Source organism: Podarcis bocagei (assembly GCF_964188305.1).
Source record: "Podarcis bocagei genome assembly, chromosome: 1".
NCBI classification, from domain to species: Eukaryota; Metazoa; Chordata; class Lepidosauria; order Squamata; family Lacertidae; genus Podarcis; species Podarcis bocagei.
In genome coordinates, this window is record NC_138125.1 from 87,226,984 (window position 1) to 87,253,001 (window position 26,018).

At 46.4% G+C, this 26,018-nt stretch overlaps 2 protein-coding genes across 3 annotated transcripts in view; one reads left to right on the forward strand and one right to left on the reverse strand.

The window, feature by feature from the left end:
* Positions 1–286: 286 nt before the first annotated feature.
* AIP (AHR interacting HSP90 co-chaperone) lies at positions 287–8,309 on the forward strand. The gene is made up of 6 exons (XM_081170360.1): positions 287–415; positions 2,279–2,458; positions 3,497–3,685; positions 4,091–4,267; positions 4,654–4,795; positions 5,298–8,309. Exons 1-6 carry the CDS (start codon positions 317–319, stop codon positions 5,501–5,503), a joined length of 993 nt encoding a protein of 330 aa, XP_081026486.1. The 5' UTR covers positions 287–316; the 3' UTR covers positions 5,504–8,309.
* A 738-nt stretch (positions 8,310–9,047) lies between these two features.
* Positions 9,048–26,018, reverse strand: part of LOC308573345 (unconventional myosin-X-like) — a 76,900-nt gene continuing 59,929 nt past the window's right edge. For both annotated transcript variants that reach the window (XM_081170179.1, XM_081170180.1), the window contains 15 exons: positions 24,975–25,218; positions 24,078–24,173; positions 23,618–23,711; positions 22,090–22,145; positions 20,480–20,622; positions 19,245–19,439; positions 18,362–18,519; positions 16,710–16,833; positions 15,561–15,858; positions 14,709–14,916; positions 14,370–14,506; positions 14,041–14,167; positions 13,210–13,659; positions 12,386–12,577; positions 9,048–11,844 (listed from right to left, as the gene is read on the reverse strand). In XM_081170179.1, coding sequence (XP_081026305.1) covers positions 11,731–11,844; positions 12,386–12,577; positions 13,210–13,659; positions 14,041–14,167; positions 14,370–14,506; positions 14,709–14,916; positions 15,561–15,858; positions 16,710–16,833; positions 18,362–18,519; positions 19,245–19,439; positions 20,480–20,622; positions 22,090–22,145; positions 23,618–23,711; positions 24,078–24,173; positions 24,975–25,218 — 2,636 coding nt within the window. In that variant the 3' untranslated portion in view covers positions 9,048–11,730. The remainder of the gene's footprint in view (positions 11,845–12,385; positions 12,578–13,209; positions 13,660–14,040; positions 14,168–14,369; positions 14,507–14,708; positions 14,917–15,560; positions 15,859–16,709; positions 16,834–18,361; positions 18,520–19,244; positions 19,440–20,479; positions 20,623–22,089; positions 22,146–23,617; positions 23,712–24,077; positions 24,174–24,974; positions 25,219–26,018) is intronic.

Sequence of the window (26,018 nt, forward strand, 5' to 3'; positions counted from 1 at the left end):
GGGAGACGCAACAGGCACGTAAAGAAAAAACGCGCAGGCGCAGACTGGGCTTAGGCCGCTACTTGGGACAGGAGTTGAGAGCCCAGATCCGCGCAACGCAGCGCCGCCCGCCCCTCTGTTTACAATAAGTATAGCCGGCCGAGGCTGAGCCCGAGTCCTTCCGAAAGACTTCGGCTGCCGCCAGCCGCGTCCGAAGCCGGATACGGAAATAACCGACGACATCCGGCATCCGCCGAAGGGAGCTTTGGCGGCTCATCCGTAGGCTACGGAGACGCACGAAGGTTGCCTCGAAGCAAAACTCGGGCGAGGAGCCATCATGGCGGACCAGGTCGAGCAGCTCCGGGCGGACGGCATCCAGAAGCGGTTGGTGCAGGAAGGCCGAGGGCCCCTACCAGATTACCAAGATGGTACCAAGGTGAGAGAGGACGGTTTCTCGGGGCTGAGGTAAATAACGGAACGGGGCGGGAGGAACGCGCATGCGCAAGCGAGCGGCGATGACGCACGAGGAGGCTAAAATACGCGTGCGCGGGGAAGATAGTGGGGTGCGGGGTTTGCGAGTTGAGTTCGTTACCCACGCATTATACATCCAGAATTTTGCTAACTCGAGGCTGATGTGTTCCTGCCTTCGAGATGGAGGGATTCTTCCCCCACCTCGCCCATAAATGTGCATTTTGCAAGCTGTGCTTCCAGTCCACTTCGAATATGTGACGGGTTAATCCCGAGGGGGGGAAGGAAGTATGGGGGGTCTTGTTTATTTAATAAAATGTATACACTGCTTGGGGGACGCGGGTGGCGCTGTGGTCTAAACCACAGAGCCTAGGGCTTGCCGATCAGAAGGTCGGCGGTTCCCCAAAGCATCAATTGATGCAAGAGGCCGTGCCCCAACCTTCAAAACAGGATCATATTTGCAGTGAGAACAGACTTGGTGCTTGTAAACTGAATATGTGCATTAAAACAGGATAAAGCCACATCTGTGCTACCAGTAAACACTTTACAGATTAATCTACATAATTGGATAGTGAAGACACTTGACGTGTGTTTTGCTTCTCCCAGTCGTAGTATGCGTGAGAGAAACCTTTATTCCTTTAAGAAGGGCCATAGGTGAGTAGCGGGTCAGGTGCTTTGTATGCAGATTCTGCACCAGGCATCTCCAATTAAAAGGAACAGATAGGAAGGGAGAGGAAAGGGCCGCCTCTTCCCGAGACCCTGTTGAGCAGCTGCTGCTAGTCAGAGCACACAACCCGAAACTAGGGGGCAAATAGTCTGATCTGCTATAAAGTAGCTTCCTGGGATAAAAGTCACCTAAGCCACCTTCAGCTAGCAGCAGATCTGTGTTTATAAGATGCTGAAGCCCCTTCCTGCATTTACACTTCCCAATGCAGTAACTCCCCCCCCCTTTATTCTCTGCCTGAGAAACTGGGGGACAGAGATATTTAAACAAGTTATTTTTATTTGCTGTGTAATTCCCCTACAGCTTCATGAATATCAGTTTCTTCTGGCTCAGTAGCTTGTGAGACCTGCTGCTCAATCCACCCGCATAGCAGTATGGTATGGTGAGTGGGCTGGTACAGGCTTGTGTTTAAGTCGTAGCCATGGGTGGCCAGGACGTGCATGTAGGTGAGTGAATGGGCTAGCAGAGGAGGGAATGGAGTGCTCTGTTCCTCTGCATCCAGCTTGGTACTGCAACTCTCCAGTCTTTCTTTGCCAGCCCCCAGCTGGCTAATAAACATTTTTGCAGGTAACTTTTCTGGGCTTGTTTACAACCCTGGGCTAGGACTTTCTATATCTATTTGCCTGTTGATTTGACCAGTTATTTAAATGAATGTTGAGAATCAAATTTGTATTTATTTAATGCTTCCCCTATAAAATCCCAAAGTGATTTAGCAACATCCATATGTGTGTGTGTACACATGTCAAGGACAGATACAGACAGGGGGGTGGGGTGGAACTCCACTTGAAAGGCTTATTGTAGAAAATGAAGGTTATTTGATAGGCACCAAAAAGATGAAAGAGTTGGTGCCTGCTTGATGCCATGAAAGGGAGCTTCATAGGGTAGGTACCACCATGTTAAAGGTCTAGTTCCTACAGTGCATGGAATGGATCAGCTAATAAGCTGAAATTTCTACAAACTCTGTTCTGAGCTTGATTGCACTAACTCTGTCACTTGTATACAGTGAGGGCAATGTACTGTGCTATTAGCTTTATTCATCATATTAGAAGTTGGTGTAATACCACGTCAGTCCCTTGATCCAACCACTCTGCTTCCCCTTCTCTTCAGGTGACCTTCCACTACCGCACACTGCTCTGCAGTCCGGACCAGCGAGTCTTGGATGACAGCCGTACCCGAGGGAAGCCCATGGAGCTCATCATTGGCAAGAAATTCAAGCTGCCCGTTTGGGAGACTATCCTGCACACCATGAGAGAGGGAGAGATGGCTGAGTTCTTGTGTGACACAAAGGTAATCCTTGTGGGATGATCAGCCTCATAGAATTGTTGAGTTGGAAGGGACCACGAGGGTCATCTAGTCCAATCCCCTGCAGTGCAGGAAGTGGGGCTCAAACCCATGACCTTGAGATTAAGAGTCTCCTGCTGTACCAACTGAGCTATCATAGAAACAACATTCTTAAGTCTTAATTAATGCATGTAAGGGTTAATACCACAGAATAAGCTGTCTTGCCAGGCTTAGTTAGGTCACTTCCCCTTAGGTCATCAAGCCTATTGTTCTAACCTCCACACACATCTACCTGAGAAGCTCAGCATGGCTCTCACAAACCACTATTTTGAATTCCTAGACCAATCATTTAGAAACTTTAACCACTTTGTAACTTAGCCAACTTTTAGTGTCTGTGCAACTTTATGAAGCCATTTGAAGTCAGTAAACCATTTTTAACTTACCCAATGTGTGGTCTTTTTCTATGTTAGGGGAGGAGGAAAACTTTGGAAGGAGCTTGGAAGGGTGTATTATGAAGGTCTAACAACTTATATTTCCACACTTTATTTTGCTGTATATTTTGCTATTTTAAATCTGCTGGGGTTCTCTCACTAAACAGTACGTGTCTCAAACTTGGATCTTGGCATCCAGGTACTCTTCTTTCTATATACCTATTTTTAACTTGAACCCAGAATCCCCACTTCTGCTGCAAGCTAGCTTGGTCTAGTGTGGGAAGTGGCTTAGACATACCAGGCCAGGAAAGGCCTCTTCCCTAACCCTGGCATCTGTAGTTTCCCTAACACATCCTTATGCTTTCTTGGTGCAGAATTGGAGTTTCCTTAGCTGCAGCTTTCAGGATTCTCCTTCCACAACTCACAACTAAGTATTTGGATCTGGCACAGGTGATGGAATGCCAGATTTGTTCTTTTTTGGAGAGACAATACATCATTTTGCATGTGCACAAAATTTTATCTCATATCTTTGGGGCTGATGGTATTCCCTGGGAGAGCTTCTTCTCTCCTAGCAAGAAGGACTATGCCTGATCTTTTCTTTCTTTCTCTCCAGCATGTGGTCTTGTACCCAATGGTGTCAAAGAGCTTGAGGAACATTGCGGCTGGGAAAGATCCACTGGAGGGACAACGGCATTGCTGTGGCATTGCTCAGATGCATGAGCATCACTCCCTGGGTTACCCAGACCTCGATGAGCTGCAGCAGAACCCCCAGCCCCTCATCTTTGCCATTGAGATGCTCAAGGTGAGGGGAAGGAAAGGTGAGGTCCTCTGGGACAGTCAGAATCAGGAGAGTGATGACTCTCTTGTGTATTTGAGAGTTTCTCCTGTATGTGGGTGTATGGATGTGCAAGAAGGGAGGAGAAAGCTGATTCCCAACAGATCTGTCTTGGTCTCCACTTTTATTTTCTTGGCTACGTACATGAGATGATTTTGCTAGCTTTTTAAAGGTACCACACAGGGATGAAGCAGCAGCTGCCTACTGAGAACCCTCCTATTATCTCACTTCCTCCCAGTTTCATAAATCTCATCAAAGACTGGTTTTTTATTACCTGTACCCTGGGATGCGGAAGGCACACAGTCAGACGGGCTCTTACAGTGCTCACATTGCCCCCACTAACCCAGCCTGTTGCCTTTGTGCCTCGCTTAGGTGGAAGTTCCTGGCACATACCGGCAAGATCCTTGGGCCATGTCCGATGACGAGAAAGTGAAGGCCGTGCCCCTGATCCACCAGGAAGGCAATGAGCTCTACAAGGAAGGCAAAGTGCAGGAGGCAGCTGCCAAGTACTACGATGCCATCGCTTGCCTCAAGAACCTGCAGATGAAGGTGAGTGAAGGCGCGTCTTCCTCACACCCTAGTGCAGCTTCACTTTTGTCTACACATTTGTGTTAAGAGGGTGGGTGTGTCAGCTCCAGATGTAGCAGGGATCCCACTTCCCTTGCATCATGCTGCAGAGTCAGATGTGAGGTGGATTGATAAGCAGGGTTGGCACCGCATAAAGGGCAGCCCTTCTTCCTGTGCAGTTCCTCCCCTGTCTTTCATTCCATAAGGTCTGCTCTGATGGCAGGGCTTCCAGGAGGCCACTCCTTTTCAGTCAACAGGGCCCTTGGTTGTGCTGCCCAGCCATCATGGCACTTCTGTTCTCATATGTAGGGGAACCTTTGAAATCCTCCAGCTGTGCCTCACGCTCCTTTCCTTGTCCTGTACCCCAGGAGCAGCCCGGATCCCCAGACTGGATCCAGCTGGACCAACAAATCACCCCTTTGCTGCTGAATTACTGCCAGTGTAAGCTGTTGAACGAGGAGTATTACGAGGTGCTGGATCACTGCTCCTCTATTCTCAACAAGTATGAAGGTAAGGCATTTTGCTGGCCACACCATGCCCTAGTGGGGAATGGGAAGCAGCTCTGAAAATAGGGAGTTGTGGGATTTGATTAATCTAACTTTGTGTTGCGAGGGACTGCATGTGGGGGCAGAGGCAACCTACTGTGGTTTTAGAGAGCCAGCGTGGTATAGTGGTTAACGTGTTGGACTAGGACCTGGGAGACCAGGGTGCACATCTCTCAGACATGAAGCTCACTGGGTGACCTTGTGCTATGCTAGTCACTGTCTCCTAGCCTATCCAACCTCACAGGGTTGTGAAGATAAAATGAGAAGGAGACAACCCTGGTGCACCACCTGGGGGATAGGTGTGATATGTGTCATTTTAAATAAATAAGAGAGTCCTTGCATGTAACTGGGGTTGAGGGGGGAGCTTTGTATTGTGCCCTGGTTGAAAGTGGAATAGAGCACTGGGTGGGCCTGGTCAGAGTGTACGGAGCCTGCCTGCATTACTCAGGTGCTGGCTCTCCCCGCAGATAACGTCAAAGCCTACTTCAAGCGAGCCAAGGCCCATGCTGCTGTTTGGAATGCAACCGAAGCGCAGGCTGACTTTGCCAAGGTCTTGCAGCTGGATCCGTCGTTGGGCCCTGTGGTTGCCCGGGAGCTGCGTAGCCTGGAGACCCGCTTACGTCAGAAAGAAGACGAGGACAAGATCCGTTTCAAAGGCATATTCTCTCAGTAGCCACGATGCCGCCTGCTGCTGTCCCACTTGGGACAGCTGAGGCTTTGCTGTCGGCGCTCTAGGGCCAGGCAGCGCCAATGGACCATGAGACTCCTTGGCTCAGGGCTAGTGCGGCCCTCCCCTTTGCACAGATATTGGGGAAGCCGCCCTTTCTTGTCAGCAAAGTATGTTGCCTCTGTGCAAATAGCAGTATTTGCCAAAGGGAAGAGGGAGAGGGAAGGGAAGGCTTTCTGATTTCCCAGGCCAAAGAGGAAGGTGTCTGCCAGATTAGGTGTGAGCCTCTTATGTTATCCCTCCAAGTGACCCTTTACCCTGTTCCATTGCACACAGTGCCTTTTCCTGTGTTGCTCATGAAGAGAGAAACTGAGCTTGTGTGAGAGCTGCCAGGAGATACTGTGAGGTATGCTTTGTGTTGTGGGCCAAGGCTGAATGGGCCATTTATGATGAGAGTTGCATGAAGGTGATCAGTTCTCCCTTTGAGTGCCATTCCTCCTTGCCATGCCCTCTGTGTGCAGTAGTGCATGTGTTTGCGCTTGTACTCAGTCCATCCTGGCTAGTGTGCAGGTTATAAGGCGAGGTTGCCCTTTTCTGGCTCCTGGCTGTGTGGGATGATGCCCCAGGATCCAAATACATCTCCCTTTGTGAGGGAACCTTACGTGGTGTATTGCTGAGTAAGAAGGAACCAAACCGTTGGATGCTCCGTCCAGCAGGTCTTTCTAAAGGAGAAAGAGAGACTGCACCTACTGCATTGTGGTTGTTGTGTTGGAAACCCTTGGCTTCATTAGTTAAGTGTGTTGTGGTGTGATAGGTCAACCATAGACATGCGGTGCCCTGTGCTGCTTTGCAATCTAGGAGGCTCTGCCGAATGCCAGCTTCCCTGTTACTTGATGTAATGGCTGCTGTCAACATTCCTTGTTGTTCCTGGTGCTTTGTAGCTGGTTGGAGGAAGAGGCAGTTTCAAAACATTTTCTGCTAAAATGAAGAACTCTTCATTTCTTTGGGCCTTTAGTACATGACTGAGAGAGAGGAGTCTTGTGCATATTGTTTCTTGATGCCTCCAGTAGCAAATATTCCAAACTGATGCAGTACAGCAACAGGCCTCAGTCCTTCCTTCTCTGAGAGGTAGGGCTTGGGAGCAAATAGCAAAAGGTGAGGCCAGCCAACCAGCCCTGCTAGAATGTATATATTTGAGCAATATACTGTGCAGCATATTCTGAAACTCCGAGGGTGACTGTTGCCACCTTCTGAAATGTTTAAGCCACATCAAGTGGCACAGGTAATTGTTGGCACCAGTGATTTACCTAAGGCCAAGGGCACACCAGGAGGACAGTGCCTCATAAGCACCAACTTTCCCTGTGAGTATAGCAGCAGCCAACAGTAAGGGGATCATGTCAAAGGCTCAGAGAGTTTTTCCCTTCCTTCTGTGTAGGAAAAGATGATGGGTGGACATGCCGTCATAAGCAGCTTTTTCCCTTTAATTATTTCAGAAACTGAATCAAAGACAGTCAGATTCACTGAAAGACTTAGGATGCAAAGAACACTTGTTCAGGGTGTTTTTCCGTGAGGAAGGATCTTTGCCCCAACCCACCAAGGTTATTTGCTTGTTAGAATGGGTTTTGTGCTTGGATTGCCAATCTTGGGTACAGAATCAGTGGAGTTCATCCCTGAGCAATATCAGGACAATGGGCTCTTATAATGCCTTGAATTCCTGTTGTATGGTGAGTGTGATTGCAGTCTTTGCCTGGACTGTGAAACTGGCCCTAAAAGAGGGAGATACCATTTACCTACCCAGTTCAAATTGGATTACTTGTGTTCCTACCAAATACATCTACAGAGCCAATAATAATGTATTTTAATTTTTTTTGCATCTTCCCAGTTACCTTTCCTTGCAAATCAGTTTATTTTGTTTTGTTGGTCTGTGCTGTCTCTCTTCAGTATACATCTGTACACAGTGCAGACCCCCCCTCCAGACTGTTTTCAGCACCAGTGTGCATAGCACGGTCTGTATAGTTGGATTAAAAACTAGCTGTCAAGGTGTCCCATGGGGAAAAGGCACCTTGCTTTTTCAAAGTACTGTGTGCCTGTACTCTCCAACGTCTACTCCAGAGGGCAGCCCATTGTTGTCCTGATATTACATGCACTTGCAGAGAAAATGGGAGATCATCCAAACACCATACCAAATCAAAATTGAAATGTCATGAACCAAGCAGAAAGGAACACTTTGTTCATCCTTCTGCGGCTTTAAAATTTGCTACCCAGTGTATATTTAGCCTAGCACATGCCCCTAGGGATAAAGTGGGTGAACAGAGAATGTGGGATCGAACGCCACAGTTGGCACAATCTATTATTTCTGTGCGGCTCCCATTCAGTTCAGCGGCTCTTGCACTGAGGAACTTGGCAGTAGATTGTGCTCAGTAATGGTCGTCTAAATAACCACCAGTAGAATTCAGAGTTGTACAATAAAGTTTCCTCTCTACCACAGAGTACTGCAAGAAAATGTTTTTGCTTCTGTTTTTTAATGGTTAGATTATTGTACGTTGCCTGTCTTTGAGCTACAAAGGTTGTACTGCTTTTTTCTGGACCATATCTATATTTGGAGCAGGTAGGGCTTTGTTGGTCAGCTTTGAGTCTCATGCTACACCTATCAAAGTCTCTGTACTGCTAGTGCAAATCAGTCGCAGACAACAAGCCTGGCTAACACAAAATCTTTGGGAAATAATTTTTAAAAATCATCATTGTGTTTCTATATTACAGGTTCAAGTGTATGGTATTTGTTTATATAAAAATTAAACATATTCAAAAGCAATTTGGTGACAGTTCTGGCATCTTTGGGTCCTGGTGGAAACTAGAAAAGAAGCCAGAGGATTAAAAACTGGTGTGCTTAGTCTAGACCCCCGTTTACCTCTGACTTGCCGTCAATAAGGAAAATTGCAACTTTTGCTTCCAAGAATGAAAACAAGTAATTTGCTATAAAGGAAAGTTGAAACATCTGTATACCTACTCTCCTGTTCAATGGCTTGAACAAGGAGTTGGCTCAGGAAATCAACACAGGCACAGCCTTGTAAGTAAAATTATTGTACCCTCTTCAGTTGACTTTCTGTAGCCTAATCCCTCCCCTCAGTGATGGGATAGAAATTTTATAAAGCAGCCCAGGAAGGAATAGAGCACTTCTGAAACGTGAAAAGCTTTAGCCCATGGGCTGCATACCCATAAGCAGGTTTTTCTGCTCAATTATTATTATTATTTGGTCATCTGTTACTAATAATTGACAGAACTCACTGTTGTGAAAGTTTACATCTGCTTGCACAACAGGACTTCCACCTTGTTTTCCTCGCCTCTGCAGCCCCTATGGTTCCTAAAATTGTGGGAAGACTGCAGGGGGAAGGAGAGGAAGATGGAGTTCCACTATGCAAGTTCATTCCACCCGTGCACGGACTGTTACAAACAATCCAAGGAATTTGAAAAAAATAAAAAATGGGAAAGAATTCTACGAAAAAAATGTCTTGTGAGCCTGTGAGTGAGGTACTGAAACAAAGAAAAACAATTTCAATCCAATAATTTATTAAACTTCCATCTTGTAAAGCCAGTTACAAATTAAACAAACAAAAAGAGCAGAAGGATATCTGCAATAGAATTAATGGAAGTTATACTTCTAATTGGGTTTAAGCTGCCTGCAGCAACCCATGAGCCAGGACAGAGCAGTAGTTCAGGGCTAAGGACTGGGGAGCAGGAAGGTGTACTAAGAAGGTTCTAGTATGTATCAGACCAAACAGGGAATATCAAGTTCACTAGTCATCTTTGTTCCACTCTGAAACCTGGTGAGGGCCAAAACAAAGAGGTAAGAACTCTTAATGTGACTCAGTCTGGTGTCTTAAGGCAATGTTTCTCTTTCAAAACTACAGAATGGTGAGACAGTCTGTCCAGCCTTGCTGATGTAACTACATAACATGCACAGGATATTTGGGTGGGCATCTTACAGGAGAAAAGAGGTGGCTGCTAAACCCTGAACTGTGGCTTTTGTGTTTTCGCTTCAATAAAAAAGAAAGCAATTATAATTACATCACTGGATGGCTTCTTCAGACAGGTGTGACTTACTTTATTTGCATTCCCAGGGACAAAGGGATGGGAGTGTGGAAACAAGATCCCTGATTGGATAATCCTTTGTAGAGGAAAAGTTCCAGATTCTTTGGGTTTTACTGAGTGGGCTGGACAAGAGATTTGAAATTCAACCTTGGTAGGTCAGAGCAGATTGGCAGCTTGATTTGCCTAGCTGAAAAAGGAAGTGGAAAACCCCAAAATAGCCTGGAATAGGGAAAAATGCTGCCTTTGTGCTTAGACAGGAAGGCATAGTTGAATATAATTCCCCTCAAATTATACAAACGTAGAAATGGATAGTAGACAAAGAATTTAGGATCCTGAGAATCTTGGCTGTATTTTTCTTTTTAAAAAATTAAGTCCCTAGCCCCATAGGCTATGAAAAGATGCTTACAAATACCTGGGTAATGGCCAGAGATGTCTCAGAAGGCAGGAGGTGGGCTGAGTAAGATTTGAACTCTTTGGGGACTGGACTTCAATACTTTATCCACCTCTTTACCCCTTTCCTACTGCTTGCAGAAGCAGGATAAAGAGACATATTTTGCATTAACTGCCTTTCATCTGTCATCAGCCAACCCACTGCAAGCTAGTAACTTTGGAGGGCTTATGTACATGGCTTTTCTAAGCAACCACAATGGACCAATGTGGCACTTAGCCTAGTGGAAACTTGTTGGTCTCCAGGTGTATGAACCCTTCCATAAGCTCCAGCTAGAACAGCCCATGGACAGGGATGAAGGAAAGTGTATCCCAGGAATATCTGGAGGGCCACAGATTCCCCATCCCTGCCCTAGGGCTTCAGCAGCTTACAGGATAAACCCATTCTTCCCAAGTTGGCATGCTGGAGGGCTTCAGGAGAGAATGGAGCAAGTCCTCAGACAGGTGGGGATTCAGAGATGTACAGCCAACTCATCTGACTCCTTCCCGTGCCCCGTTCCTTCCCTACCTCATCAAGCACAGATGATTCCTTCAGCCTTCTGTGTTCTCAATTACCTTGACTCTAGTTGGTTTTTCTCTCTGCCGCCTTTGCAGCCAGCTCCCTCCTCAAAATCCATTCATTTAGTCTGTTTTACTATCTGTAGCCTCCCAAGGCTTTGTGTGGCATAAAAACTAGCCTATAGAAAAGGATAAGGAATAAAAGCAGCCCAAACTCCAGGAAGGAAGGAAGGGAAAGCAGCATCAAAGTGATTAGGGAAAAGGGACTGTTCTCCTTGCAACTGGATACATGTAGCTCTATCCACAAATCTCACCCCCTGGACTCATAAGAGAAATGGGTTTTTTATACTACCAAGTGGCAAACTCTCCAAACATGCACTATGAGAAATAGCTCCTCTCCAAAGGGCTTGGAAGAACAGCACCGAAAGAAATATGTGTCGTTTTACACACAGCTGGTGGTTTCCATAAGCATCCTGCTTCGGGAGTCACAAGCCTCTGTGAGGATCTCCGCTAACAACAAACAGAGTGGTGGGCTTTTAACAATTGTAGATTTGAAAACTCTGTGATTTGGAAGTAATTAAACCTTAAACCTCTGGGGATGGTAATACTGATAACACAACACAACCCGCCACCCGCCTCCCACGCAGCAGAGAGGCTCACAATACTATATTCAGTAGTAGTAGCTCATCCCTGAGCGAACATCAGCCCCCCAAGGGTTAGTTTAGTCTTTACCATTGGAGAGCTTGGCAGCCAAATTAACTGGAGCCTCTATCTCTTGCGCACACGGGAATCTTGCTTGGTGCATCACAGCACAACATTAAGACTCCCCACCCACCCACCTGCTGCTTTTATTGCACAAAATTTCCACGCCTCAATCTCTTCAAGAAAGGTAGCCACATTTGCTTCTGGTGGTCTCACTTTGCATCTGCAATAAGGTCTTTACTCCAAGAGAGGCCAGAGGGAGCCTGGCCTCCAGCTGCCTTGAGTAGCTAGCCAGAGTAGTCGGGGTTGTGGTTTTGGTTAGAGAGCAAGCCCTGCAGCTGTGGGTGCTCAGCATCAGTCCCTTTTTCCTTCTCTCAAAGCAAAGGAAAAAAGGGAGATGTTTTTTCCTTCTTACAAAAAAGGATTTTTGCTACAAATCTGGCTGGAACACAGTGTGTATCTTTCCTCAAGGGCTCAGTGCAGCGCCACAGGCCTCATCACCTCGTCCAGATACTCGCACGACTGTCCAGGCTGGTGGCCGATTTGATGCTACAACATTTCTTCACAATCATGTTGATGTAGGCTTTCATGATTTTAATGATCTCTCCCACCTAATAAGATAAGAGGGGACGGTCAGGATCACTTCACGCACTGAGCAGTTATATAGCAGCAATTTCTGATGGTGGCCAGAAGCCAATGGAATATAACTGGAATGGGGACTTGCAAAGGGTCTTCTGTATCCCCATTCTTTCTCCCAACCCCTACTGCTACTATCACTTTGGGAAACGCAAGAAAGAAGCCTGCATTTCTTTGGCTGTGAACATGTTCCGCTTGCACGTGGGGTTTAAATTCTGCTCAAGGAACAAGCACAGGCAGCCCAAAAAATCTGTCAAACGCAGGCTTCTTCCTTGCTCCCTGCACCCTCCTTTGCTCAGGGAACGGGAGGGAGATAGAAATGCTTTGCCAGCTTTGTGACTGGTGATTTCCTAAGCCCCACCCACCTGTCAAATCTGACCCATGTGGCCAAACTACAACATACTTTAAAAAGGAAGCCTTTTGGCTTATGCTTTTTGCCCACCCAATCCTGCCTCAGCACAAAAATCCTTGTGGTCACCCACAAAACAGGCTAACTTAGTGTTCCATGAAGCATACCTGGGGGGTTTCAAAGTACATCTCTCTCTCATCCACTGTCAGCTTGAAGGTATTGGGCTGGGGAGCCCCAAAGAAGACAATGTGCTCATACTGGAACGTTTCTAGGGGTTTGGGGTCTCCCCGTTTGTACACCGACACATTCTCTGTGCTGACACTAAGCCAGAGGTCGTTGGGAAAGCCACCTTCCTTACACTGCAGAAAAGAAACAAGAAGAGTTAGCAAAGGGAAGGTGTTGCTTGGGGGGAAAAGCATGCAAGTGGACGACTGAACCGAAAACTGAAAACCCCTGGTCAAAAAACAATTCTCTCCCCCCCCCCCAATCCAATGAAACCCCGGAGTAATTAGTAAAGATTCCCACCTCCAAAGCAAATAATTAAAAAATGGTGTCAAAGTAAGACCCTAAATATTTGATTTATTTGTTTCAATTTTCACTTCATTCTTTAATGGGATCTGCCAAATCTTAGCTCAACCATGAACAGGCTGGGTAGCCAATATTTATTTATTGTGTTTACATCCTCCATTCCAGACATTTCAGGTCTGACTACTCTGTTCTCCTGCTTCCCTGTTTTATTCTCCAAACAATGCTGTGACTGAGCCAGGATTTGAACCTGGGTGTCCTCCCTCCTAGCCCAATGCTCTTAGCTACACCCACATTGGCTCTTCAGCAATTCGCCAATTAGCTTGCACCTCAATTCCCTCCCCCACAATCCTCAATCTGTAATAGTGGGGGTAATAAAGTGCAACTGAGATAATAAACATAATCCTCCTGTAGCATCTTTCAAAAGAAGAAGGCTTAATACTGAGGCTTCTTGTGTGTCTCTCACCTCCACATCAAAGACAGTGGAGCCATAGCCCGACCATTCCTTCATGATGTTCATGTAGGCCACCATGGCTTGCTGCTGGAGCAGCCCCTGCAGTTTGCACCACTTTTCTGTTATGCTGGCCCGAGCTGCCGACAGCTCCTCTTTCACCCACATCTCCATCATCTGCTCCTCTTCCACCTTTTGCTTCTTCACTGAGCCCGCCTTAAAGCTACGCTTCAGAGTGCCCTCCAGGAAGCTGGTCCGCCTTTTCTCCAGGGCATGGCTGCTGGGACCGCTACTCTTCATGGACTGCAGGATTTTTGACTTCAGCCTCTTCACTGGATAGATGTTGTCCAGGGACCAGGAGATTTTGGAAATATCCCCATAGAGGTACTGCAGCCTCAGAGCAGCCAAGTGCTGCAGTGTCTCCTCTGGGCCAGGGAAATGGCCGTCAATGAGACTTTCATGAGCCTGTGAATGGCAGAAGGAGCAATTTTAGTCGTGGGTCTATAAATGTTGTTACTTGCTATTTTGTTGTTCTTTGAAACTTTGGAATTTTAATACTGTACATTGGTATGTTGTAACCAACCTTGGGAGGTAGAAACACTAAAAAGCAGGCAAATAACTAGCTAACTAAAATATGTTTTTTCCCAAAGGCTGTTTGCTTCAAGAGACCATCCCAATGCCTATGCTTACCCCTTTGGAGTTATAATTAAGTTATGTATATTGCCTTAGAAGTCAAGATGAACAGCTCAGTGTCCTAATAGCAATGGGCTGTTGCAGGCAAATTCTCCACAACCCTGGCTTGACCCAGCCACCCACCTGCTTATTCTCTCCCATGCGAAGACTTACCTGCTCAAACATGAAAGCAAATTCCACCCCTTCCTTGGGAACGTTTTCAACATCCAAGAAGCAATACAGTTTAAAGTAGAGCTGCCAGTGCCCATCCTCATCCTCCTCTTCCACAGACCCAGCAAGTCTAAAAGATGAGGAAGAAGCTGGTTACCATCTGGTTCGTTGGTTAAGAAGAGCTGGTCTACACGTAGCATCTGTCTCTGAAAACAGCATCTCCGTAGCAACCTGCCATAAGGACTAGCAACGTGGCAGAAGGCCTTCTTGTTTAGAAAGTATCAGATTCCCCCAATGCTAAACAGCATTCACTATTCCTGTGAAACACCTACCTCTCAAACTTGGCCAAAACATCAGCTACAATCACCCGACTCTCAATGGCCTTGTCCACATGCTTGTTGCGTTCAAAAAGGGCAAACATGTTCCGACTATCTTCCATGGCCAACCCCCGGATCAGCTTCTCTACCACCTACAAAGGGAGGAGAGAGACCACATCACTCCACAAAGGATTTGGTTGCACAAGGAACCTCTCAGACAGATGCAAACAGGTTGGACTAAGAGAGAGAGAGATATATTCCCTCCACTTCCGCTAGTAGAGGCCATCTGAAGCAAGCTGAATGCCCCTTCTTCCCTGGACAACTTTGCCTTGAAAATTCTGCCTTCGTTCTTACCTCTCCAGCGCTGGTATGAGAATTGATGGTAATTTGACAGGAACCTCCTCCGTGGCAGTAGACAGTGGTGGTCATTTCCTCCCGGGTGATGAGGGCCTGTATTTCCTCCTGGGAGGGGACAAACTCCCTGCTCTTGGTTCTTTTCAGTGAATCAGTGATGAACTGAGAATACCGATCTATTTCAGTGCCTGGGAAGAGATCTTTTACTCTGGTTGAGGGAGGGTGAGGAAAGAGAAGAGGTAAATAACATATTGCCATTCTGTCATGAAACAAACTTTGATCTAGAACTGTGTCATTTGTATAGCGAGGCCCAGCCTACTCAAGAGGCTATGGGCTACCTACGGCCTATGAAGATGTTGCATCACTTAATATAAGCAAATTTCATTCATTTGGACAGAGGTTATTTACTATTTTCTGCCTCTGAGACCAATATTTACACCTTTGTCTAAAAATATCAGGACCAGCTTGGCACTGCTGCTTAGTAGAAAGCAGGTATGAGGGACAGTAGTACAGGAAGCACTGGAGTTTTCACAAAGCAAGGCGGAGGTAAATTGGGGGTGGGTGGCCTCTGCAATGATCTCTAAGGATGCAAGTATTAGGCAAAGGGCCTCCTGTTTTGCATGCAGAAGGTTCCTGGTTCCATCTCCAGCTAGGACTGAATCCTGGAGAGCTGTTGCTCTTCAGTGGAGATAATACTGAGCTAGTCGGACTGATGGGCTGACTCAATATGAAGCAGCCTTCCCATGTTTCTATATGTCTGCAGTGACTGGTGCTATGTAATGTATTCCTCAGTGCTCTGGAGTCAGTGAGCTAGCTACAATTGCAGAGAAATTCCTCCAGGATGGTTCTTACCTTCTGAGGTGGAACTTGAGGTAACGGAGGATTCCTCTGCTGGGCAGGAAGGTGCAGCTCATGCAGGTCATCAGCTGCCAGTGGTGAAGGTTCCCCGGTCTGTTGGGCTGTGGCACGTGGTTTGTCTGCTTGATCAGCTGACAGTACACCTCGTCCCGGAGGGGCCTGAGATCATGGCAGGTCTGCAGAATGCCCTGGATAATGGGGATGGGGTCAGAGACTGTCTCGATCTCCTGAAGGGAGTTAAAGATCTTCATTGCTTCGTCCTGGAGGCTGCTGTAGCCTTTCTCTTGCTGCACTGCAGTGGGAGGCGGCGGCACAAACAACAAGGCAGGGAGAAGGCAGTCAGTATGTCCTCCAACTACGGACTGGCCAGCTGGTAGTTCATCACTCCAAGAAACAGGTTTGCTCATGCCCACAACCCAGAGGAGAAAGGGAACTCCTCTGACAATTATCAGTACTCAAAGGTCACTTGAGAGACAATCCAATTCCCCCCATTAGAAACGGTTACTTGATAGGGCTATGATTCTGCTCCTTTTTTAATGCACAATTCTTTGCATATCAGCTAGTGAAATCCATTCCACTGGGTAAGTTCACAGCATCTTCCCACTTCTACAGTATTTTTTTATGCATCAGAGTTCGGCCAGAGTCAACACAATAACTCTGATTTATCGTGTAATTCTATGCATGTTTATTAGGATGTAAGGCCCACTGAGACTTACTTCTGAGTCAATGTACACAGAATTCTAGTGCACACTCAGCTAAGAAGTAAGTTGCACTGAAGTTGAACCTACTTTTGAGGAAACATGTACAGTGGTACCTCGAGTTACATACGCTTCAGGTTACACACTCCACTAAGCTAGAAATAGAGCTTCAGGTTAAGAACTTTGCTTCAGGATAAGAACAGAAATCGGGCTCCGGCAGCGTGGCAGCAGCAGGAGGCCCCATTAGCTAAAGTGGGGCTTCAGGTTAAGTACGGACCTCTGGAACGAATAAAGTACTTAACCCAAGGTACCACTGTGTACTGGGTTACACTGTAAAGCTGGATGACCTTCATCCCGGCAAGATTCTGCCTCAGTCCCATCCTCTCAAAAATTATTCCTTTTGAACCCTTGACATAGCATCCTCGAAAGCTACCAAGTCACTCACAGTTGACCCCAACGTCCCCATATGGCAGTGGTAGAAGCGGTGAGTGCAAGGGGTGCTGGGTGTATCTCAGGATAGGATTCCTCCGGTAGGTCTGTTCTACCACTTCAGGGTTCATGCTGTTCTCCTGAAAGGAAGGGGTGGGCAAGTAGAGGTTACCTTTACAGGGCTTCTCTCTTTCCCTCCAAATATCTAATTGCACTATTAAATGGAAGTGCTCCCAGTCCATTACAGAAGAGATAAAACAACAGTTAAAGGCCATGTAAAGTAAAAATGGCAATTTGGTCAGCAACAGGGGAAACCGCCAAAGCAAGTCCATAGAAGGATTTGGAGATCACTTTATATCACAAAGTATCCAGAGTATGTCAGGCCAACAACAGCCCTCTCATCAAAAGGAATTCTGAATATTTAGAAACACACCATGTTCTGACAGATTCATATTATTGCTTTTAGTTGCTGAATAAAATGTGCATCTACACCCTTCTGCCTATTTTAATCGTGTGTGTGTGTGTGTGTGTGTGTGTGTGTGTGTAGGGAAACTAACCAAGTGTATATGTATTTCCATCTGTCTACCTGAAAAATGGGGGCCAAACGGCAAACTTCAGAGAGAAAATTACAAGCTCAGTGGAGGGATCCCTATGATATAAACACATGAAGCTGCCTTCTGTACAGTCAAACTACTGGTTCAGCCAATGTTCTTTATTCTGACCGGCAGCCGCCCTCCAAGGTCTGAGAGGTTTTCCTCAGCCCTGATACTGGATATCCTTCTTTCATGGGAGATGTCGGGTATTGTACCAGCGACCTTCTGTATGCAAACACTGTGATCCGCCACTGAGCTATGACTCTCCCATAAAAATGTACAGCCTTTGGATTATCCTGCACGTATGAATGCGCCTTAATACACTATTCCCGCTGAAAGAGGGATTCTATCAGAGTCCTTTGTAGAATTCAGACCTACTACTTAAGAATTAATAGACCCTGTCCTTTGCATATGTTACATTCTTGCTTTTGATTATTCCAACATGTGTGCAGAGAGAAATTGTATACCTAGAAGAGGGGCAGGAAGAAAGGGAAAGTGCCAAGGGACATCTCAGCTTCTGAACTGAGTAGAATGATGCAAATAATGGGAGGGAATCTCAAATACCTGGGTATTTACACAGACATGAGCAAATCCTAAAAGGCTGTATATGAAGAGAGCAAGGAAAGCTCATTTGCCTTAATATCTTAAACCTGTGAGTATAAGGAGATCCTAGTAATCTGGATATAGAGTTATAAAAAGGTAAAGGACCCCTTTACTCTGGGGTTGCAGCACTCATCTCGCTTTACTGGCTGAGGGAGCCGACGTTTGTCCACAGACAGTTTTTCCGGGTCATGTGGCCAGCATGACTAAGCTGCTTCTGGAGAAACCAGAGCAGCGCACGGAAACGCTGTTTACCTTTCCGACGGAGCGGCACCTATTTATCTACTTGCACTTTGACGTGCTTTTGAACTGCTAGGTGGGCAGGAGCAGGGACTGAGCAACATGAGCTCACCCCGTCATGGGGATTCGAACCGCCATCCTTCCGATCAGCAAGCCCAAGAGGCTCAGTGGTTTAGACCACACCGCCACCCGCGTCCCTCATACTCATGTGCAATTAAGAGTTAGAGGCACTTACTCTAATGTCCCGAATCAGCTGCTGCGTGGGTGTTTCAATGGGAACCTTGCTGTCAATGACTCCTTGGATGGCAGAGACCCAGCGCATGGCTTCATTCAACAGCTTTGTGTAGAGCCGATACGAGTGCTTTCTGCCATGCACAGTGATGTTCCAGTAGCCTGAAGGCACAAACAGAAACAGGCAACTACTGCCCAATCTTGGAGTAATTGAGATGGCAAATTATACAGCGAGAGAGAAAAGTGTGAGCTTGCAGAGGCCAGATCCTGGTGGCAATGTTGACTGCGCTCTATCAGCTGCTCATGACATGATTCAGTTGCCGTGTGATCTAAACTGGCCAATGGCACCCAAAGGGGTCTACAGAAAGCCCGATATTCCTTTGTGCACTTGATTGGCTTGGCCCATGGAGCACCAACTTAACCCCACAGGACTCACTCTGTGCCATCATTCCCATGACACAAATGCTATTTCACTCCAAAGAAACCAGCAAATTAAATGTTATGGTTTATAGGATGAACAGAGTCAGTCCAGAAATTCTCTTCGGGCCTTAGCAACTATGAATGCAGAACAGACACAGGCATATGAACATGTGATCTGCATCATACAAAGTCCAGCCATGGTCCCATCTATCCCAATACTAGCAGCTGGTCTCTCAGGCAGATTCTCCCAAGCACTGATGCTGGATCCTTTGAAATGAGGATTGAAGCTGGGACTCTCTACACGCAAAATACAGACCCTCCCCAGTCTGCCAGGACTGTGTCCTATTACAAATGACCAAAATGATATTCCACACATTTATAGCTCTGCACAAAATGGTAAAGAATGGCAACGAACACTCAGAGAAGGACACAGTGGCACACAAAGAACACCTTTCCCCCTTCCTTACCTGTTTCTTTGAAGACCCTTTCGTCAGGCTGGACCACTGAGCAGAGGCTGTTCAGCACCAGTGTCCCGAGCTTGGTGGCTGTGCGCTCAGACGATTTGTAGTAATCAAGGGCAGTGTTGGTCAGCACAAACCAGCGTTTCTTCACCTTCAGGGAAGAGGTCTTGCTACTGCTCTGGACCTCCTTATGAAGCCAGCCTGATGGGAAAGAGGGACAACAGGGCCCAATGGAATGGAAATTCAAGAAATAAGAGTTTGCTCTCCTGCTAACGGGATGCTGCTGGAGACTTTCAAATTCCTGTTCCTTTCTTTTAAAGAACAGAGGAAGGAGGAGGCACAATTCAGTCTAAACCTTCATCTCCCCCAGCTGACTTCCTGACTTCACTATCAGAGCATGCATTGCAAAGAAAGAAAGAAAGAAAGAAAGAAAGAGAGTTTAGGTAACACTTCAACCACCCAAAGAGCTTTTAATGAACCATGTTTGGCGTTTGTGTTTGGAGGGAAGTGAGGGGGCGGGAGGAGACTGCTTGGGGTACAGAATGTTAAGGCAAGTGGGAGAGGGCAGCTGAAGCATGTGCTGAATGATGGTTGGGGTGGTGGGTGAGAATTTTGACAGTTGAGAGAGCGATGACAGGATCAGCATTTAATTACTGGGATGAATCACAGTCACCTCAAACTTCAGTCTGTTTACATTGTTCCTCAGATTAAATACTCTGCTGCTAACCCTGGGTATCTTGTCAGTGAAACCCACACTTAAAGGGTGTGAATACATACCTCAGTTCTTAACACTTATACACTGCTGTCAGAACATTAAGACTATGGTGGCTTCATCTTAGTAAATCCTTACAAGCATCCTGCAATGCCAATATGAACAGGTGGGGTTGAGGCAAAGAAAGCAGCAAACTTGCCCATGGCCACCTAGAGAATTCCTGGATGAGGGGAGATTTGAACTGGAGGCTTTCTCACCACTGCATGTTATGAGCCACTCTACTGCATCAGTTCTCATGGTCATCATCAGCTTCATATCCCATTTATAAAGTGGGAAATGCCATTATCACTTTGGAAGAGTGAACTGTGCCATGACTGTAGCAACTAGTGCTATGGTGAGATAGGCTGCCTCGAAGGCCAGCAAACGGCTTATTTGTATTATTAACATCATTGGGGCAAGGAGGGTACTGTTTAGGTGTTCTGCCTCAGGCACAATATATTCAGCCAGCTCTTTCATCTTGCCTTCATACCTCTCACAAGAAACTCCTGCCCATCGACCCGGGATTCGCCTTTGGGCTTCTGCAGGAGGGAGATCCAGTGGTGCATCTCTTCAGGGATGTCACTGTTGCAGTGAATGACTCTATTTGCTGTGATGATCACAAAGGAGTTTGGCCTGAAAAATCACCAACATCAAAATTAGTATCTCGTCGTCAACATCATCATCATCATCAATATTAATATTTTTCCAAAGCCGCAACACAAATCTGTTTGTTTTTTTGCCCAGACACAAGCTGAGCAAGAAGAAAACATGTGAAGGTTAGGCTACACACAGAAACACATTGATTTTGCTCTCCTTTTCAAGGATGCAAGTCAGATTACTGCTTCAGATGCAACTTTAAAACTATGGAAGCGCTTAGTGTTTGCCACGTCCAGAAAAACTACTATTCTGGAAGAAATGGGCATGTGTCGTGGGGAAGAGGGAGAAGTGTATGAGATGTCCGATTTGGCCACAGTGACAGATGTCTTAGTTGCATCCAGTTTGGATTACTCTAACACACTCTACGTGGGGCTGCCTTTGAACAGTACTCCGAAACTTCAACTGGCTCCAAAAGCTGCAGCCAGATTGTTGACAGGGGCTGGTTATAGGGAGCAGACGACTTCCTTGCAAGAACGGCTCCACTAGCTACAGGTCTGTTTCCAGGCACAATTCAAAGTGCGGGTTATTACCTATATAGCACCACATGGCTTATGCCCAGGCTGTCTGAAGGACCTTACTGACCCATACAAACCTGCCTGGGTCTTGAGGTGAGCCCCTTCTCCTGGTCCCACCCCCTCACAGGCATGCATGGTGGGGACATGGGTGTGGGCCTTCTTGGTGGCTGCTCCCAGTCTCTGGAACTCCCTCCCTAGAGATGCTAGACTGGCTCCTTGTTGCCTTTGCACTGGCAGGTAAAGGCTTTCTTGTCCCAACAGGCTTTTGGGAACTGACTGCTCTTAATTAAATTAAAGGGCTGGTGCCATGCTGTTTTGATTGTAATTATTGGTATGCCTTAAACAGATTTTATACATGTATATAGTTTTCATTATTGATTAAAAAAAATGTTTTTAGTGGTTCTTGTTTCTATCTGTAAGCTGCCTTGAGTCCCAGCAGGGAGAAAAGCGGGGTATAAATAAATAATAATAATAATTAACAACAAAAATGATGGTAATATATAAGGGAAAGCACCCCACAGGATGGTACTGTGGCATAAAAGCAGCCATCTCTCTGCGGAGCACACACAACTTTAGCTCATAGGGCAGGTAGTATGTAGTTGCACACACTTTCCTGAAGTATGAAACACCCAGAGCTCGAGAACCCGAACCCACAGCAACTAGACTTTATTAAGAGGAAAGCAAATGCTTCAAGGAGCTTCTGGAGCCAATGGCCAGTCACTAAAAATAAACACAGCCATTTGGGAGATATTTATACTGGCTGGAGGCATTTTAAGTAGCTACTTATCTGTTGCATTTATATTTACTCAAATATGCAGTAGATGGATTTAAATATTTCCCCCTGTTACACAATTGTTGCTGCACCAAAAATATTTGAAAATCACAAAACGAAAAAGCACACACAAAGAGGAACTCAGCTGTAGCTTACCTGTCAGGATTGTCAGAAGCACAGACTGAGTCTATGAGCCCCACGTCCAGGGTACCCTTTAAAACAACAACAACAAAAATGGAACAAACTTCTAGATATATGCAAGATCCAGTTCCTACCATTCTGTCCCAGTCCAGTTTGATCCACACATAGGCACCCACTATTTATTGCTTTTAAATTCATCTTGCTTTCCCCCCTGCGGTTCTAAACTGATTTTTAGCTGTTTTTATTATCTTTTGTACATCACATCGGGATGTTTGTGGAAGCCAGCAGCAACAACAATACACGATGTGGCTCTGCAATTAGAAGTAGGCCGCATTCATAATTGTTGGTGTCACCAGGAGGCAGTGAACATGTTGAGTCCCTAAGTGCACCACTTTACTTTCTCCTAGAGGGCAACTTTCCTCAACCTGTGGCCCTCCAGAGGCTTTGGACTACAACTCCCGTTAGCCTGAAACAGCATGGTCAGTGATGAGAGATGATGGGACTGTAATCCCAACATCTGGAGCTCCTGTAGGAATGAATGTGTGGATCAAAAACCTCTGACCTCTATGGATGACCAGGTTCCAATGTGTGCCAGGGGTGAGACATGGCACTCCCCCTCCCCATAAGTCCTTATACCAGTGTGTGAATGAGCTCTCTTTGTATGTATGTGTGCTTACATTTATCTTATCTAGACATACACACACACTGTAAAATCGAAGAAGCATCAGGGAAGATACCTCCAAGGGGAAAAGTACCAGCTAGCATGGGGTTAGTTTCCTGTTGCAGATTTAGAATGCGTCTCCCACACATGTCTTGCTAGATCCCAATCTGCTGTTCTGATTAGCAGTGATCAGTACAGCCCCAATACGGCATGCAAGGGTCAGATATGCTGATTCAGTTATCTGTAACGTAACACCTTCTGTCTGGCCCACCCTAACAACTTCAAGCATTCTGCCATCAAGAGTGGAATTTCAAAAGCCCACCTTCCCCTTCCATTTGCAAGCTACAGTTCCTGGGCACAGTCCACCTTTGACGGTATTCTTGGTTTGGTGTCAGGCCCTAAATGAAGACATATTTGCTCTGGCTTTATTAACAAAATGGGGCTCCCGTATCCCTTCCCCCTAAGCAGTTCTTTGAGGTTGACAGTCCTGGAGGGTTGGTCACCTCTCCAAATGACACTTGGTGTACACACTACTCCCCACAAAGATCTTCCTGGCATTGATCATAATCCCTTTGCCCAAATCCTGCTTCAGATATGTCCTTTGCCCACCATACCTGCCATCAAACTAGTTAGGGGCATTAAATCCTTCAGGCAGCCTCCCTTTTATTTCAAACTCAGTCCTGTAAAAGGGTGCCCATGAAGAACTCTCCTGCCGTTTACTGATGAACACAAGAAGAGCCCAGCTGCTGGATCAGGCCAACGGCCCGTCTAGTCCTGCATCTCGTTCTCAGTGGACAACCAAATGCCTAGGAACATCCTTCATCAGCTGCTAGGCAGCCAGAAGAGTGACACTTTCAGGGGTCCACTTGACCCACCACTCACCACAGCATTCTTTGGGTTGGCTTGTTCATCCTGCATCTCTCTCAGCTGCTGCTCTGTAGCACTGTGCACACGGCTCAGGACATTAAACCAGTCACTGGAAGAAAGACAGAAGCAGAAGACACTTTTAAAAAAACCCCGCATATATTTATTACTGAAATGGTTAATTTTTAATAGTTTAGAATACTATAATTAATATGCAGTTGTATACAAAGCATCATAGAAGTAATTAAATATATTTACTAATACCAATAACATCATACAAAGATTGAAACAATGACCTGATAACATGTATATCATGATTCATCTTCTACTCTCCTGCCTTTCCCTATTTTTATAACTGCTTCTCTATTTAGAGCACAACATCATGGGAGGGGTGTTGCTTTCAGCTTTCCCACCCCTCGCCTAGGGAAAAAGCAGAAACCTTTTAAGAAAAACACACACCTATCCCTGCATCCCCTACCTGGCATCCTCTGGTGATTCTGCCACTATGTGGTAAACTCGATCACTTGTCACAATATCAAGGGCATTCTCTTTCTCGTGAATATCCACAATCTCCCTGAAAAACAACAAGTGTGAAGAACCAGGATGAAAAAGCAGCTTGTCAATTTGGCATCCATCTCTATTGGCCTGCCTGGTCTCAAGGAGGCTCAGCGCTTCCCTGATCTCTTGAAAATACTTGAGAACAAGGAAGCAACAGCACCCAAAGACGAAGTAAGGTGACAGGCTGGTGTGGGAATGAGGGTACTGCCTACTGCACCTAGAGACCACCTTTGGGGGCTGTGTTGATAAGGATCCACTGCAAGGGCAACATCACTGAAAAGACTTTTAATGTGGGCAAAGAGACAGCTAAACCAATTCAAGTTGAATAGTACTGACAAGAGAGGCCAGGGGGAGTGCACAAGAATGTGGGGCAAAATTCGCTGCAAGAAAATTCTCAAATCAGTCCTAAGTAGGCCCATGCAGGGGGGGGGGGGACAGTCAGTTGCACTTTTCACAGGCCTCAGAGGGCTAAACAGGCTGGGGGATACCACCAGGGGCCTGCCAGACTTAAGCTATCATGCCAAGAACAAGACTCCCGCCCCAGGCCTCAAACAAGCTCTGCATGGGCCTGGTCCTAGAGCGTCATTATGCATGCAGGACTGACACTGAAGCTTTAAAAATAGCCCTTGCACCCAGGTAAGGGGCTCTAAGGCCCCACCCTCTCTAACAGCCTCAGGCCTAAAGATGTCCCACAGGACTTAAGGAGTCAAACAATTTCCCCTCAGGCCCAGGTTGTTAAGGATTCCCCAAATCCTGTTACCAATCAATATTGATACTGATTTATCCCTAGGGTTACAGACATAACAGTGTCCCATACTTGGCCTTCCTGATGTCAATCGTCCCTTTCAGCTTCTCTTCACTGTCGTTCTCAAAGTACATCAGCTTGGCCTCTCTCAGCACAAACCAGCGCCGTTTCCAATTCCGGCGAGACAGCGTGGACATGCCTCCTCCCTTCTTGTAAAGCCAGCCTGACTTCAAGGCCTCTTGCTTGGCTCGAAACCACATGAAAGCCTCGTTCTTCAGGACACACCAGCGCCGTCTCCAGGGGTTCATCAGGCCCCCTTACAAGGAAGAGAAAAGAGACACAGTCAAAGTTACTGCACCACCAGAATGTCCCCATCCTGCACTCCACAAGCACCTGACAAAGACAGTGGCAGGTGTATCTTCCTGCCCTTGGCTGTAACAGTTCCCTGAAAAATGTGGGGCCTCCTGTAGACACAGAATGCTAACATGCAAAAGCAATGCACAAGTTTATCACAGTGGCATTAGCTGCAACGTACAGCGAGGCAGCGGTTGACTTTTTGTATTACTACCTCCCCCTACAACCCTAAAAATACAACACCCTGGTCTGCCAGTTACCAAAGTAAAATTGGGAGTGGGGAGGTAAATGTGTGTACTTGCACAAGCCCTCACAAAACTGGCATGAGATATTTTGTTACCTGAAGTGAGGCCCAAATGGTGCCTCCTCCCGCCCCACTAAGACCAGTATCTTTTTTATAAATGCAAATTTTGTAGCCTCAAGCTTTAATTTCATTTATCCACCCCCTTGCTACTACCCCAAATACTGCTTCACAGTGCTGCCAGATCACTTCAAGCATATTCCACAACAGGGCCTCTGCCATCTCTAAAAACTGTTATCATCTGTACATGCCCATTAAGACCCAACACTTGGGACTGGATATCACAGCCTTTATGTGGATGCCAATGCAAAGCAACCAAGATCCCTTCTAATCCCTCCTTGACAAAAAGCCTTACTGACTTGATCTTGGAAATGAAGAAGAACAAAACAGCAAAACAGGGAGCAAATACTGAGGGGAGATGAGAGGGGATTAGGGAGCAGGGGAAAATGGCTCAGCTTAGG

What these genes read in the sequence shown, in the direction of transcription:
- AIP (XM_081170360.1), top strand. Translation starts at nt 317, where the DNA reads ATGGCGGACCAGGTCGAGCAGCTCCGGGCGGACGGCATCCAGAAGCGG. An exon ending in TTGCCATTGAGATGCTCAAG is followed by an intron (nt 3,686 to 4,090) that starts GTGAGGGGAAGG and finishes TGCCTCGCTTAG; the next exon opens with GTGGAAGTTCCTGGCACATA. An exon ending in TCAAGAACCTGCAGATGAAG is followed by an intron (nt 4,268 to 4,653) that starts GTGAGTGAAGGC and finishes CCTGTACCCCAG; the next exon opens with GAGCAGCCCGGATCCCCAGA.